The following is a 16162-nucleotide window of genomic DNA, read 5'->3' on the forward strand; positions in this document are numbered from 1 at the left end:
TTTTTTTTTTTAAATTATTAAAAAAAAATTTACAAGTTTCTCGTATCATTTTTTTTTTTTTGTTCAAATCGAATTTTTTCAATTGAACAAGTGATTAATTGTTTTGAAAAGATAACTTATTATTTAAAAATGTGAATCAAAAGTTATTTTATTTGAGTGAGATATTAAATAATGTGCGAAAAATCTTCACTCAATTTCAATAGTAATTGAAAATAAATTAAAAGTAATACTTAATAAATAAAAAATTATAAAATTTAAAAGAAGAAAAAAAGTCACATGATATGTACTTGATAGCTTCCAACATTCATGTGTTGTTTATAATGCGAATCTGCTTTATTCCAAAGATTCAGCAATCTTGTAAATATTTTTATTATAATTAAAATTGTAATAATAACAATAATATTAATATGTGCTTGATAGATTTAAATATAAACAGAAGTTTATAATTTCAATAAAGTAGTATTTATAATGTAGATTTATAAATAATAGTTTAATTATTAATTTTTTTTCGTCGTTAATTATTTTCTTCGTTTAAATACATCGGTATTAGTGTAACTTTGTATAAAAATTAAATTTTATTATTAAAAAATTTCATAAAAAAGAAAACTTTTAATTAAATCCTTTTTACTGCTCATTTATTTTATTTTATTTTACGCCAATCGGCAGTATACAGAAACATACATAATTACAAAGTTATTGCATGGTGTATTAATTAATTAAAACATCCTAAGTAGTACTCTTGGCTTTGTGACATCTATAAGATAGCAGTTTTGAGGCTGTTTTTTGACCCATCAAGGCACCAAAATGTTGACAAAAAAAAACAGAAATTTATGTCATCGAAGAAATATCTGCATAAAAGACTTGACACAAGTGACGACAAAAATTGAATTACAGATAATTGTCTAATAAGTCATCGTCTAAACGATTTTTATTTGAAACGACTTTTTAAAGACGGGAAAAAAAACACAAATTTTCCATGACTCCTAGAACTCAAATCTGGACGTCTTATTCATTTGAGAAAATTTGGCTTTGAGATAAAATAAAATTTGTCTTGTCCTTTTAAAAGACATCTTTATGACATCTCAAAGTTGTTTCTGTGCTACTTGGGTATACATAAACATAATACAGATAAATTAAAATTTGATTCAAATAAAAACAAACAAAAACGAAAAAGAAAAACGAAATTACTGCTTAAATAATTACAAAGTTATTGCATTGTGTACTAATTAATTAGAACATAGTAATTTTTTCGCATTTACTGAAAACGATACGAGGTATTCACCAAAAAAATTGAAATTCGAGGACTGCTGATTTACCAGCCTGGTAATTCTGTTTTTTGGTCCATTGTACACGTAGTTTTTACTAGATTTTTCAATTGATAAAAGCCTTTTGGTTCTCATCATTTAATCGCAGTAACTTTTAATTTCTTTACTAAATTATATTTAAGTATTTTAAATTTATTTCTGTCAATAAATTATTACTTCAATATTTTGTTTATTATTATTACTAACTATTACTAAATACTAATAATTAATTTTTCTACAGGATTACACTCAAACTTTTTTCTGTAAAAACACTAATGATTATTTGAGATATTCAATTTTTTTTTACCTGCCCTATTTAAATCTCTGATTATTTTTTTCAGAAACGGTATAATTTTATTTTTAGTTAAATTGAAACACTAGTTTACTTTAATAACAAACTTTTTAAATAAATATTTTTATTAATAATTAATATCTAAATAAATTAACTTCATTTTCCCTCCATTTGTTATTCTCATCAGCCAACATAAAATCAAACCTCAGTAATTCATTTCCTACTTTATCAGCTCTTAAAATGAAATAAAATTAATTTCAAGTTTTTAACCAAAAATTTTACATCCATTTTGAATTTTGGTTTTAAAAAAATTATTCTTTATTCCGTTTCAGTCAAATAATTTAATCGTGTTGGTAATGGAACCACCAGGTACGAGGTGTTATTCATACAATGTATGAATACATCACCTACACACATAAAAAACACAAATACATTCCATATATTTATAATATCAATGGCATAATTCACAGAATATATACATGTATTTATTGTATTGTAATTCTCATGTACCCCACTATCATATTCTTGGACTCTGATTGGTCATTTCAGAATTTATAAATATAAACCATAAACCCACTCATCTCTGTAAGCTCCAACTCGTCTTTCACAATTTTTATCTTTACTTTTAATTTTTACACTTGACTATCAGCAAGAATCCAACACATCTCAGTTACAAGTTACAGTTTTTTTCTAAGACACCCCACCAAAAGTCAACAAGCCACCGGACTACCATCTACAATTAATATTTACAAGCGGGGTCAAAATTTTTTCAGTTGAACCAGCACTTTCGGACACTGACATCCTGTCCACTGACAACTCAACGGTCATCACGACGTCAACAGTAAAATCAACACAACACAACACAAAGGATCCATTGAATTAAATAACTTGCATTTATTCTACAACTTTTATTAATTTTTATGACAGGTAAGAACTCTTAGTTATTTATTTCATTTTTTAATTTAAATATAAAAAGTATTTTTTAATTTTCTATGCCCTATTTTTATAAATATTGTGATTATTCCAGAGGTAATACAGTTTGTTGACCTGGAGACCCCAGGTTGGGTTGTTTGCGGCCTAAATTTTTGATAAAAACTAATAAACAAAAGCACAATATGGCCAAATTGCATTTAGGATTTACTTTAGTGGTGCTGCTGATGATCAGCACAGAAAAAAGTTCATCAATGTTTATGAACTTCGGTGACGTTCGTGAAATGCTTGGAGTGGGTCGTGAAGTTGTCGTCGGTACTCTGGAATCACTCGAAGCGATACGCAAAGATGAAAATGACACTGGTGAGATGGATTACGCGTTTATAAAGAAAACAGAAAAAAAAATAATGAGCTTGATTAAACAAAACAATCGACAGCTGGAAAGCATACAGCTGCAGTTGGATCAAAGAGCTGGGGAAATAATGGATGAAATAATTAAAAAAGTACCTGAACGTCAGCGGTTGAACCGCGACTTCGATAATCTTAATGAGTTACTAGGACGTATCAATGATATTTATGAGCAATATAAAGAGTATTACACGCATGATGATAAATATGAAGACTACACGAGGCTGGATTTCGCCCGAACTTCAGTGTCTTTGGAGATGGGAGCTCTGCCGGATTTATTGGCATCTGTTCATAGATTAATTATGAAGAAAAATTTACTCGGTGCATTGGCTACTAATAGTCAGGTAAATATACACGTATATATTTTTTTTTATTTTACCCTTACACGTTCATAACTATTCCAAGACAGTAAAATGTTTTTTATTTATTAATAATTTTTTGACCCTGGAATCGAGATTCCCTAAAGGCCGCAATATACAATATATAGTATAATAATAATATTTAAATATAAACATAGAATAATTTGCTATTGACACAGTAGATGATGGCAGATCATTTCATATTCGGATAGCAGGACAGATTATAGAGTAATGCATCGAGCTTCGTTCTTAATTTTGCGTTTAGATGTTTTGTTTGAGAGAAAAACTTGGACGAAAATTACTATAGACTTGAGGAGAAACGCCACCGGACATCTTTTTGACACTCGTAGAGTAAATGATAACTTTAAAACAATTTTTCTCGGAGACGAATTATAATTTTTGAAAATACGAAATTTTTAGCTCTCAGTTAAGGTTTCAAAAAATACTAAAGACTTTATTTTAGGTTTCCAGTGCTTGCCCGTGAATTAAATTTAATTTAAAATCGGTTCACCTTTCCCCTTAATGTAAAAGAAGAAAATAATTAATATCATCATTAATGATAAACTTGCGCTCTTATATTGTTGTTGTTTAGTATAAAGTTGATTAGAAGCATCGCAGATTTTTAAAACTACAAAATAAAGAGTTGAGATGCGAGTACACAAATAAATGTATATGTGAGTATATGTAATGGTAGTAGTGAGAGATAAGAGAGTCCATTGAATATGAAATATGAACAATAAAGACCGATACCTTTACTAGTAGTAGTTTTTACATATATATGTACGTATATAAAGAATTTGAACGAGCAAAGGGGCACTGAGTGGGGTCATATGGAATGTGCTTGGTGATGCAAAGACAAGTAGAGAGTATTGTACGTGAGAGTAAATAATAAAATAAAAAGAGTAGAAGGAGAGAGCGGTGTGCGGGAGGTGTTAAGTTGTCCTGCGTTTCCTTTGTCATGTGCCTCCATCGTAGTGGGTGGGAGAAAACGGTAAAACCCGAATCCTGAAACGCTCGATCAGTTGCACGCATCGTTTCAAACGATCATGTACTTGTTGTTTTTTACTTTTTACTATACATATTTTACGTACGGTGCTCACATATCCGCGCACTCACACTCGCGATACGTAATCAGTGACCGCGATCATTTTTAAATTACATACATACATACATACATAAATATAATACTTATGTCAAACTCATTGTTTACTTTTATCATATCATAAATCATTTATAATTTAAATTGATTTGTTTATATTTTTTTTATTTTGCTATATATATTAATATACATTTACGTTACACAAATTATTTTTACCCGACAAGTAATTCAACTTAACGTAAAATCGGAGTAATTAATAAGTGCGCGAAGTTGAATTAAAAATTTTATTTATTTTGGAGTTTAAAAAAAAATATTGTGTTATTAATATATAATAAAATACATATATTATAAATATATACCTTGATCTACCTTAACAAAGAAATAAATAATTATACAAATGCGGAAATTTAAACTTACAATTACGCATCGGGCAATGTTCTGTCATGATTTATAAGACTTAAAAAATATGCAATTAGTATTAGTACCGTTTACATTGAATTAATAATTTAAAAAAAAACCTGGTAGTGAGATCTCTCAAGGTTTCACTTGCAGTTGGTGATTGTACATGCTTGCGTGTACAATTGAATTCATGTTTAACATATTTATCTCGGTTATGTTTTACTAACTATAAATACTTTTAAATAATTAAATAAAAGGAAGTGAATTAAATATAAATACAACACTTACTAAAGTTATTTATTTGCATAAATAAGTGTGTAAGTGCTGAGTAATTAATTAACGGGCTGGTGAATTTTTTTTATTGATTCCTGCGTTACATAAACTGGGTCACTATCGTATCATATTCAATAAAAATAAGAAAGGAGTGTTTTATATAAACTATTAAATAGTTAATAGTAATAAAATATGGGGAAATTGTGGATTTTGTTATTAATTTTTAGTGCGTCATCATGGGCAATGAAAGATAATTATTCAGTTCCTGATAAATTACGCTATGATTTATTATTATTAAAAGATTTACCGATAAGCAAACGATCGGGACGTGGCGACACAAATGATGTTTACTTAAAAATATTTGAAATCTATGATAGATTCAGTGAAAAGTTAACTAATGAAATTATGAGTATGGGTAAACGTCACATGAATTCATTAAACTCGTTACGATCATGGGCATTAGTACAGAAAGATATGAATATTATTGAAGGAATGTATAGTAATAGTTTTTTACTAAAATTACATTCTGTCACTAAAAACTTTGAACCAGTGAATATTAATTACTGGATTAATTTCGCTGATGCTGTTTTTACGCACCCGGATGTATCGATTCCAAAAGCTTTGGAACGCATTTCGGATAATATTGTTCATCAGAATTTGTTCATTGATGCTTACAAGGTGTTTTTTTATTACATTAATTATCAATAACAATTATTTTTAATGTTTTAGAATAATACTATAATTGAATAGTTTTTTTTTTAATTATTTCGGATACTTAATTTCTTACCAAATTCAAATTTTTTTTTTATCTAAATCAATTATTTATACACTGTTAAAAATTGGAAGTGAATTCGTAATGATTACGGATTTTATTTAAATCCGAATTCACTTTGTCATTCGGAGTCCCCGAGTTTAAAAACAAATCACTCTGCATACAGAGTAAATAAGGAGATTGTTTTTTCAAGGGAGGGATTTAGAAGTGATCAGGATTTCATTCAAACCCGCATTCATTCCGATTTGGAGTTTTAATATTAAAATAAACTCCTTTTCGGAGTGAATTTTACTCTGAACCGGAACTTCAATATAAAATTAAACTTCACTTCGGAGTGAATTTTACTCCAAAGGTATTAAATAAATACACAGTCATTCACCCGCATTTACTCTAGATTGAATCCAAATTCACCCTGGATTTAACCCGCGTTCACTCCGCAAATTTTTTACAGTGTATCAGATACTACACTGTAAAAAATTGGGAATGAATTCGTAGTGATTACGGATTTTATTCAAATTCGAATTCACTTTGTCATTCGGAGTCCCCGAGTTTAAAAAAAAATCGCTCTGTATACAGAGTAAATAAGGAGTTTTTTTTTTCAAGGGAGTGATTTCGGAGTGATCTGGATTTTATTTAAATCCGCATTCATTCCGATTCAGAGTTTTAATATTAAAATAAACTCCCCTTTGTAGTAAATTTCACTCCAAGGGAATTAAATGAATAGATAGTCATCTGCCCTGCATTCACTCCGATAATTTTTTACAGTGTACGTTATTGAAAAAACTATTTAATTATCACAAAAACACTTTGTTTGAAATTTATGTTTTTGCTGAGTAATGTGCTGGGACGTTTAAATAATGTGGTTTTTTTATTTTATATTTCGTAGGAAGCAAAATCTCAAATATGTGACGAGCAACAGTCTCCACAGCAATTACTTTATAATTTGTATAATATTATTGCAATGAGTGAACTTAGGGGGTACATGATGATGCAATTTTCATATACGATACTTCGTGTGCATAAAAATGGTATGTATTTGTAAACAATCAATTTACTTAAAATATATTAAAATTTTTATTTATTTCGACTAACATATAATACATGTAGTAAATTACATAATTAGTTACTTGAAAAATATTTTGTCTTTTTTGTTTTAATTAACAAATAAATTAGATAATGGTTATGTAGTAGTTGCTTATCTGTTGTTTTGAAAACTATAATCAGCTTTTCTTAATCTTATCTATTTGTCGACAAATAAAGAGAAAAAAATTCTATTTAAACCGCTAACATATACTTTTGTTAATAATAAGTTTTACGTTAAAATTTTTTATGAAATAAATTTTTTTTTTATTCTTCTTAAGGTAAAAGACGTAGTGCCCGATCAGGTAACTAGTACCTTATAGTATGTCTATAATTAGTAAACTTCAGTAAATACAGATGTACAAATACATGAATAATCGGGTACTAGCTCCTTGATTGGGTATTGGGTCTTGCTTTCAATAAAAATACCTTCTCAAATAATTTGCTATGTAAAGTAATAGACCCAGTACCCGATCAGGGAATTAGTACCCGATTATTCATGTATTTGTATAGATATATTTACTTAATTTTACTAATTATAGACACACAAATATATGGAGTGATCGGGTACTAGTTCCCTAATCGGGTACTAGTTCCCTAATCGGGTGCTAGGTCTCTTACTTTATTAATGAAAATACTCCAAAATGATTTGCCATTTAAGGTAAAAGACCCAGTACCCGATCAGGGAACTAGTACCCGATTATTCATGTATTTGTATATATATATTTACCAAATCTTAGTATCGGGTACTAGATCTTTTACTTTACAACCTGATTTTAATTTTTATGCAAATCAATTTCTTTTTCTCAGAATTTTTTTTCAAGAACTTTTGCTGATTTCGATAAATTTTTTTCAAGAGCCTTTGTTTCGATAAAGTTGAGCAACTTTTTATTATGACATGAACAAAGTTTGATATTTTGTCAATAAGTAAAATTTATCGCACTTTATTTTTAAAAATTATTAAAATAGAAAAACTTTCCTAAATTTTCTAAAGTTTCACTAAAAAAAATCGGAAAAACGGTTGACCCTGTAGACCAACCATAAAACTTCCCACTATTTTCGAGCTTAGAGAGCTCGGAAACTTTATTATTAGTAAAATTTTGAGCTCTGTGACGCCGAAAAACGATTGGATCAGAAAAATATACATTTCGCTCTTGGAATTTAAATAATTTCAGATGACAATAAAAAATTCAATAAAACTTTTGTTAAGAAAAAGAAAAAAAACCAAAGAATGAAACTTCGTTCAACAGTTTTTTTACACCTCATTTTTTTAATTACTTATTTTAAAAATTATAAGAATAAAATATTACTTCCGCTTATTATAAACGTAATTTATTGCACGACTCGTTCGTGCTTTACGATCGAAAAATTTTTTTTCGCCTCACTTCGGTAACTAATCAATTATTATACCCTTGTTAGTTTACGAAATTAAGATGGTTTGCATACTATTTTGAAGAAAATTTAATGGAGATTAATTCCATACTTTTCAAAAATTTATTTAGTTGAATAAAAACGGAAAAAACATCAAAAATAGTTTTAAAAAATTTCCTGTCCGTCAAGTACGAATCCCGTATACACGATAACTTGCGAAAAAATGCAGTAATTGAATCAAATTTTTTTTAAAAAAATTCTTTGAGATAATTGTAGGTCTCCTATTGCAAATGGCTAGGTAACTCAGTGTCGTTTAATTACAATTAATAAAAGAATAAAAAAGGCTGTATAACTATATATCTATATATCTATGTAAAATTAACATGGATGGTGATATATCTATACACATATGCGTACATTTAATCCACCAGGGGCGCTTGTGCATTACCGTCTTAGAACAGCTGTTTTTTTTTGCTAATTGGTACGCCTGAATTTTTTCAATTCAATTTTTTTGTATTTTTATTTTTATTTACATATATATTTTTTTTTTTTATTAATCGAGATATTTTGAATAAGTTTTTTTATAATTATAAAAAAATACTAATATAATAAAAATAAAGCATGACAAGTTTTAATGAAAGAGAATTGTATATATTTTAAATTTATTTGCACTTGCCGCCATTTTTTTATTGTTATTTATTATTTCATAATATGTGAGCATTACGAGTCGTGCACTTTTGGATTTTCCAAATTTTTTTTAATTATCGACAGGTACTTTTGAAGACGAAAGAATAAAAACACTTCGTGATTATGAAACACGAGTTTCTGACACATTAAGAGCAGTACGTACGGCAATGGCATTTGCACCACGCGATCTTTGGAGATGTGATCCAGATAAACCAGTAGAAGGTATTATTAAAATAATTTAAGTTGTTTAATTATAAATAATAATTATATCGTTCTTTTAATTTAAAATTAGATGTGACTTACACTGAGTTGAAGCAGTTATTCCAAGGCTACATAGTAAATGAAATTGATCTAAATCCAACAGCAACATGCCGTGAAAACTGTGCTTACTATTCATACTCAAATGTCCAAGGATGTAATTACAATTTATTCTGCTCTCAGCAACGCAAATGCAATGGAAAAGTCTTACACTGTCAGTACTTTGATTCAGACATGTGGATTTGTCCGTCGGTGAGAAATAATTTATGGTTCGTAGAATACTAATAAATAAATTTAAATAATAATTTCATATTTTTTTTTTTTATTGTATGTTTGGCAAAATGAATAGAATAAAAACAGTAATCGAAGGTACGAGTATATAGAGTATGAAAATGGACGAGTGTTGGGTAAAAAAGGAAGTTGTAAAAATCCAATTACTAAAGTTGACAGCTGGTGGCGATGGCTCTTTTGGCATTGCAGCTATTGTATGTGTTTCTGTGATGACCATAATCGCGATTCTGATCGTTACTTTAATCTACGAGACGTTACTTCTGATGTTACTAACAACAAGTAATTTTTTTTCATTTTTATTATTCACATAATTTGTTTTTTTTTGTTTATTGATAGGATAAGCTCACAGTTTTTTTGGATAGTAGGTGTTATAATTGACGTTCATTACCAATTTTTGTACAACGTTTCGTCGGTTTCCCGACTTTTTCAAGTACTGGAAAGACAAGAATTAATAATTAACATGTATATTAGGGTGTGTCATTTTAGGGCAACTTTTTTTTTCAATGCACTAACAGCTTCTATACTTGCAAGGTAAAATAAGATGCCTGTTGAAATTTGAGCTCTTAATATTAGTATTAGCAGGTGTCTCATCGCGATTTTCTATTTCTCATTTAAATAACATGGGAAAAAAAAAAATTTTAATTTTGAGATTTTGTACTTCGGCAATGGCTCATGGTACAGATACGTTCAGGGTATAATTTTATAGGGAATTGAACGCTCTACAAAAAAAAGTCTCTTATAATTATTTGATAAATCCATTTGTTCAAAAGTTATTGGAGCTTGAATCAAAATTTATAGTAAATTTCCAGATCTTTTTACTTTTCCGGCGAAACTATCAAACTTATCACAAAATGTTATGAGATTTTTTTTGTAGACAAATTTATTCCCTACAAATTATTTCTGACGAAGTTTTTTAAAATTCCGCATTTTTTCTTAGTTATTTTCATTTTAACCTCAAGCTCTGGAAATCGATCAGAACACTATTTTTCTTTCAAGAGCTTGACATTAAAATGGAAATAACTAGGAAAAATGCGGAATTTTAAAAAACTTTATCAAAGATAATTTGTAGGGGGTAAAATTGTCTACAAAAAATATTTCACGACATTTTGTCATAAGTTTGATTGTTTCGCCGGAAAAGTAAAAATATCTCGAAATTTGCTATAAATTTTAATTCAAGCTCCAATAACTTTTGAACAAATGGATTTATCAAAAAATGATAAGAGACTTTTTTTTGTAGAGCGTTCAATTCCCTATAAAATTATATCCTGAATGTATCTGTACCATGAGCCATTGCCGAAGTATAAAATCTCAAAATTATAATTTTTTTTTTTCCCATGTTATTTAAATGAGAAATAGAAAATCGCGATGAGACACCTGCTAATACTAATATTAAGAGCTCAAATTTCAACAGGCATCTTATTTTACCTTGCAAGTATAGAAGCTGTTAGTGCATTGAAAAAAAAAGTTGCCCTAAAATGACACACCCTATTATACATGTTAATTATTAATTCTTGTCTTTCCAGTACTCGAAAAAGTCGGAAAACCGACGAAACGTTGTACAAAAATTGTTAATAAACGTTAATTATAACAACTACTATCCAAAGAACTGTGAACTTATTTCTCTGATAAATACAGAAAATAGATATGAATCGTAATAATTTTAGTTTATTAATTTATCTGTCTAATCATTTATAATTTTGTAGAGTTATCACTGGATTTAGATTCATAAAATATGAGCAAATAATTCATATACAAATTCACGAGGGTACATTAGCAGAACGAGGAAAAATTTTAGAGAATAGTGGTTCATGGAAACCATTTGATAACTATACAATTTTAGACCGTGGTGTTGTAAACGGCGAAGATTATCACACTTTATCATGGGAAAAACGTGCCATTGATTTGGATGATCTCACTGCACCTGTTGAACATGTTTTAACCGGTGAGTCATTTTTAAAAATAATATTATTTGATATATTAATATATATTTTTTTATACATAACCAGGTGTAAGATTTAGAATGGTAGGAGCGCATTTAAATTTTGAAATTCGCATTACTCCATTTAATTATACTTCTGGATTATTAATTAAACCTCTGGAAAAAAGTATATGGATTAGTAATGATAACACTGATGTTGCTTTCTCCAACAGTGAAAAAAGGTATTTATATATATGTATATATTTGTTAGCACATTTATATCTTTTTCATAAACAGATCTTCCCAAAACGTACACTCTTTAAAATTTACCTACTTATTTAATGACTAAGTGTGAAAAGCAAAAATTCATTATTTTTGTATAAAAATTATGACTCAATTGTTATATTTATTTACTATTTATAGAAAATTAAAATCACAATATTTATTATTTAATTATCATACATCAATATAACTGATAAAATATCAATTTCGTTTCATAAAATATTCTTAAAAAATATCCCTATCCAAAAATCCACGTGGGAATCCAGCCTAGATTTCTATGTGGTTTCCTACATGGCGTTTTCGAACGTATTCCAATATGGTTTCCTATAGGAATCCAACATAGATTCGCACATGGGTTCTTATGGAAATCTACACCATACGAAATCCATATGGAAATCTAGTATGGATTTCTATGTAGATTTTTACGATGATTTCCCATGAAAATCTGCACCATATCGAAATCCATATGGGAATTTTATATGAAATAGGAGGTTACGTGCGTTAATATCCCCGGACAAAATACCCCCGGACATAATATCCCCGCGACAAAATATCCGCCGACAAAATATCCCAGGAACAATATATCTCTGTGACGAAATATAAAAAAAAAATAGTTTTATTATAAGATTCGGTCCATTGCCTTTTAGGTCGAAGATGGGAAATTTTAGAGATGGCCTGTAAGGTCTATTGCTTTCTCTTTGCCTATTAAAGCATATAAATAAAAAATTTTCAATTAATTAAAAACATTACTAGAGAACATTAATTAGCTTATTATCGTGCTGTGCCCTTTTTTCACGAATTTTGTGTGGGTTTATTCAAAAATAGGCCAACACATAAACTTGTTATCGTGACATTTTTAATAGAAATTTTGAACTATTGTGATATTTTGTCGAGGGATATTTTGTTGAGGGGATATTTTGTCGCTAAGATATTATGTCCGGGGATATTAGCCCGTGTCACCAAATAGGAATTAGGAAAATTAACAAAAAGCGTCACGTTATTGATACAAATACGATAAAAAGCATCATATGCATATATGTCAATCCAAGTACCCACAATTTCCCATATGGATTTTCGATATGGGAATCTAGATACCCGTGGTTTCCTACATGGATTCTTATATAAATCTATACACTCCTATTGGTAATTCCTATTTATTAGTACATAAATCCTTCATCTTCGAAAAGAATTCCTATGGGTTCCCATGCAATCCCACATGGATTTTTTGATAGGGATACAAATTAAAGTGCGCAGATATTTATATTATTATAAGCAAACATAAACTTTACAGCAAATAATGTAATTATTAGGAGAAATGTTTATCATCAGACATTGATACGAGACTGATATTTATTTGAATTTGAATTAAAAAACTTGTTTATTTAATTGTTACAAGACTTTGGTCTTTGTTGTCATTACCGATTAAAAGCTAATAAACAAATAAAAAATTATCTTCAAATACATACAAGGTCAAATAATATTTGTTTAACTGCATTACTTTATTTTTAGTTTCATAAAGTAACTTAGTGATTAATAATTACAATAATTCATAAAATTAACTTCAGAGTATTCACTATTTTATGATACGAAAATTTTTTTATTATATTTACTGACTTTTTCAAGTTGATATTAAGGTCCATTCAGTTTATTACTATATATAACAGTATTAAAAATTTACAAGTATTGTAATTTTAATTCACATTTGGGTAAAACTATTAATGGCAGAGATATAAACCCGCGTATTTATTTATTTAAATAATAAAAAATAGAATAAAATTTTGAATTTATTATTTCATTTTTAGAAAAGAACTAGTGATATCTAAACCAGATATCCCGACACGCATAAAACAGCAATCGTCTCCTGATTCCGAGTCTAATCAATTTTTAAACTTCGGGCCAACTGATTTAGACAAAGATGCAGCACAAACAACGATACCATTTTTAGATGTACAGCCTGTGATAACGAATCCACCATTTCCGTTATCCGGAGCTGGTATCTACCACAAAGGACGCAGTGGTTCTGGCGGTTATATCGCTCTCAAGGCCATCACTTATGATTTTACTGAACATTTACGTGCTGACGTACCGCCTCCGCCGCCCATTATGGAATTAAATCAGATTCCAGCACAATAATTATTATTTTATTTAACTATTTTTATTACTTTTTTGTATTACGATGATTTGATAAAAGGAAAAAACAAAGATTAGTTTGCCAAAAGATACAAATCTACAGTGATAATAGTTTAGAGTAACTTTAATATTATTGCGTATCAAATGGAAATTATTTATAAATTTCAAATCGATAAACCTTTTGTTTATCAGAGATTTTCTTCCATGACTAATGTAATCAGTTACGTTTTTTTTTATCTTTAGTTTACTACTATCTTATTTCTTAATGAGTTACGATAGTCATTTTGTGTTTAAGATTATTAAGGACATTCTCAGACGATACCTCCCACTTTTTCAAAATGTTTAATGATGAACTGTCATCCGCATTAAAATTTTATCAATTAATTAGAAAAAAATTAAAACATTTATTGAAAAAAAGATAACGCCGTTACAATTTCGCCGAGATTTTTAAAAAAATTACTCACAGTTATTATCAATCAGGAGTTAAATATAAATTTCAGTAAAATCTTCATATCAATTTTATAATTTGAATTTTCAAATTTTGTAGTCTGAAATTTAGTCAAAAAATTTGTTAAACTCCTAATTGATAACAACTCTAAATAATTTTTTTAAAATTCGATATCGGCGAAATTGTCCTTTTTTCAAACATTTCAATTTTTTTAAATTAATTAATAAAATTTTAATGCGGTCATGGCGTTTGAGCCATTGAATATTTTTAAAAAGTAGGGGAGGGGGGGGTCTGAGAATGTCTTTAAGCATGATTGATAACTAATATCAATCGTGCTTCAATCAATTGATCAATTAATAATATATGTTCAATATTATACATTATTTTATACGTTAGTCAATTTTCATACATTATTACTAATAACAATTATGTTTAATTAATGTAATTATTAAATTTATAATTAATAAACGATAGAATAATTATTTTGTTTTTAATTTATTTAACTAACAGTAGTTATTTTTCTTTTATTATACAAACGCTTGATTGAACACGTGGGTTGTTGATAAAACGTTAGAACATTAAAAATTATTGATGTTTAAAAAAATAATTATGAGTTAAACTGTTTATATACATTTTTTATTACTACTGTTGTTACGTTCCCGTAATATTTATTGATTAAATAAATATATTTCATTTAATTATTTTTTTTCATTCATAGTTTTTGATCCGTTTGAACGGAAATGTCACTGATAAGAATTTTTAAGACGTCGACAGTCTATCCACAGATAAAACAAAGTGTCTACGTAGATGAGAATTAGACTGTTTCGACGTTCTCATAATAAACCTGAGATGCAACACTGTATTAATGTTTTATATATAATTAATGTAGTGTTAAAAAGAAAATCAGTTAGTCTGAGGAGTCAGCAGAGACTAGTACTCTGTTGAATCTGAATCTATCAGCTGCATTTTTACAATCCATTTATTAAATATATTTATAAACTCCACAACTAATTTTAAATTAATCAACCCCAATATTTTACCTGTATTTATAAGCTACTGCAGACTGGAAAACCCAAATTTCTTCGTAGCTTGTTTCGTGTTGATGCTGATATCAGTTATTCAAATAGACTAGCAGTGAAGAATAATAATATTTCTTTTAAAATGCCAAATTTTTCTACTAACACCTATGAGCACTCATTCGTCGTATCGGCTATTCGTGTATGTCAAGAATTACCGATTGATCTCATAAATTCACTTTGTTGAGACGTTTAAAATCAAAGCGTTAAATTTTTTTCTAGACCTTGAATTAAATAGTAGCTACTAGTCTTGTTTATTCTATTGTATTGCTAAATCTATGTTTAAATTGTTCCTTACAATGTATTTTATATTTTTAATGAAATTACGTAATTGTTTGATTGTTTTTGTACAAATTGACATTCGGCTGTTGTCTTGACATATGAAATAAATAAATAAGTAAATATTTTTGGGTGCTGCTACCAGCCGCACAAAATAACCATCCTAAATATTGGGCGCTATTACCTGTAGCTCAATAGGTTTTCCTGACCTGGGCACTGCCACCGGTTGCCGTCATCGTTTAAATTTAATCTCATCCTTATATTTATTAAATAATAATATGGAGGACAAAGACAGATAGCATAAGTTCGAAGTTCAAATCGCGAAAATTAATACATTTATAAATTTATAAAATAATTGACGACTAGGACCTGCCGGGGGTCTATTGACACTCCAATGAGGCCCAACCTGGACTTTATAAATAATATAAATATTTAAATGAAACCAATGAATTGTTCGGTGTGTAACACTATCTTGTATAAATGTACAAGACGGTTATTCTAGAAAA

General features: G+C 28.4%; 1 protein-coding gene across 3 annotated transcripts; it reads left to right on the forward strand.

The window, feature by feature from the left end:
* Positions 1-1853: 1853 nt before the first annotated feature.
* Positions 1854-14783, forward strand: LOC130668027 (uncharacterized). Of its 3 annotated transcripts, XM_057470013.1 has the most exons (10): positions 1854-1965; positions 2370-2523; positions 2624-3278; positions 6723-6864; positions 9059-9196; positions 9267-9484; positions 9582-9802; positions 11227-11465; positions 11530-11683; positions 13526-14783. In XM_057470013.1, exons 3-10 carry the CDS (start codon positions 2712-2714, stop codon positions 13854-13856), a joined length of 2010 nt encoding a protein of 669 aa, XP_057325996.1. In that variant the 5' UTR covers positions 1854-1965; positions 2370-2523; positions 2624-2711; the 3' UTR covers positions 13857-14783. The 3 variants fall into 3 exon arrangements, with proteins under 3 accessions (XP_057325996.1, XP_057325995.1, XP_057325997.1); XM_057470012.1 differs by lacking the exon at positions 1854-1965 and having other exon boundaries at positions 2311-2523; XM_057470014.1 differs by lacking the exons at positions 1854-1965; positions 2370-2523; positions 2624-3278 and adding an exon at positions 4304-5742.
* Positions 14784-16162: the final 1379 nt, after the last annotated feature.

The sequence above is a fragment of the Microplitis mediator genome, chromosome 5 (genome assembly GCF_029852145.1).
Source record: "Microplitis mediator isolate UGA2020A chromosome 5, iyMicMedi2.1, whole genome shotgun sequence".
NCBI lineage: Eukaryota > Metazoa > Arthropoda > Insecta > Hymenoptera > Braconidae > Microplitis > Microplitis mediator.

Coding starts and splice junctions, on each gene's coding strand:
- LOC130668027 (XM_057470013.1), top strand. CDS start 2,712: ATGGCCAAATTGCATTTAGGATTTACTTTAGTGGTGCTGCTGATGATC. Junction 3,279..6,722: donor CATTGGCTACTAATAGTCAG/GTAAATATACAC, acceptor TATATTTCGTAG/GAAGCAAAATCTCAAATATG. Junction 11,466..11,529: donor TGTTGAACATGTTTTAACCG/GTGAGTCATTTT, acceptor ATACATAACCAG/GTGTAAGATTTAGAATGGTA.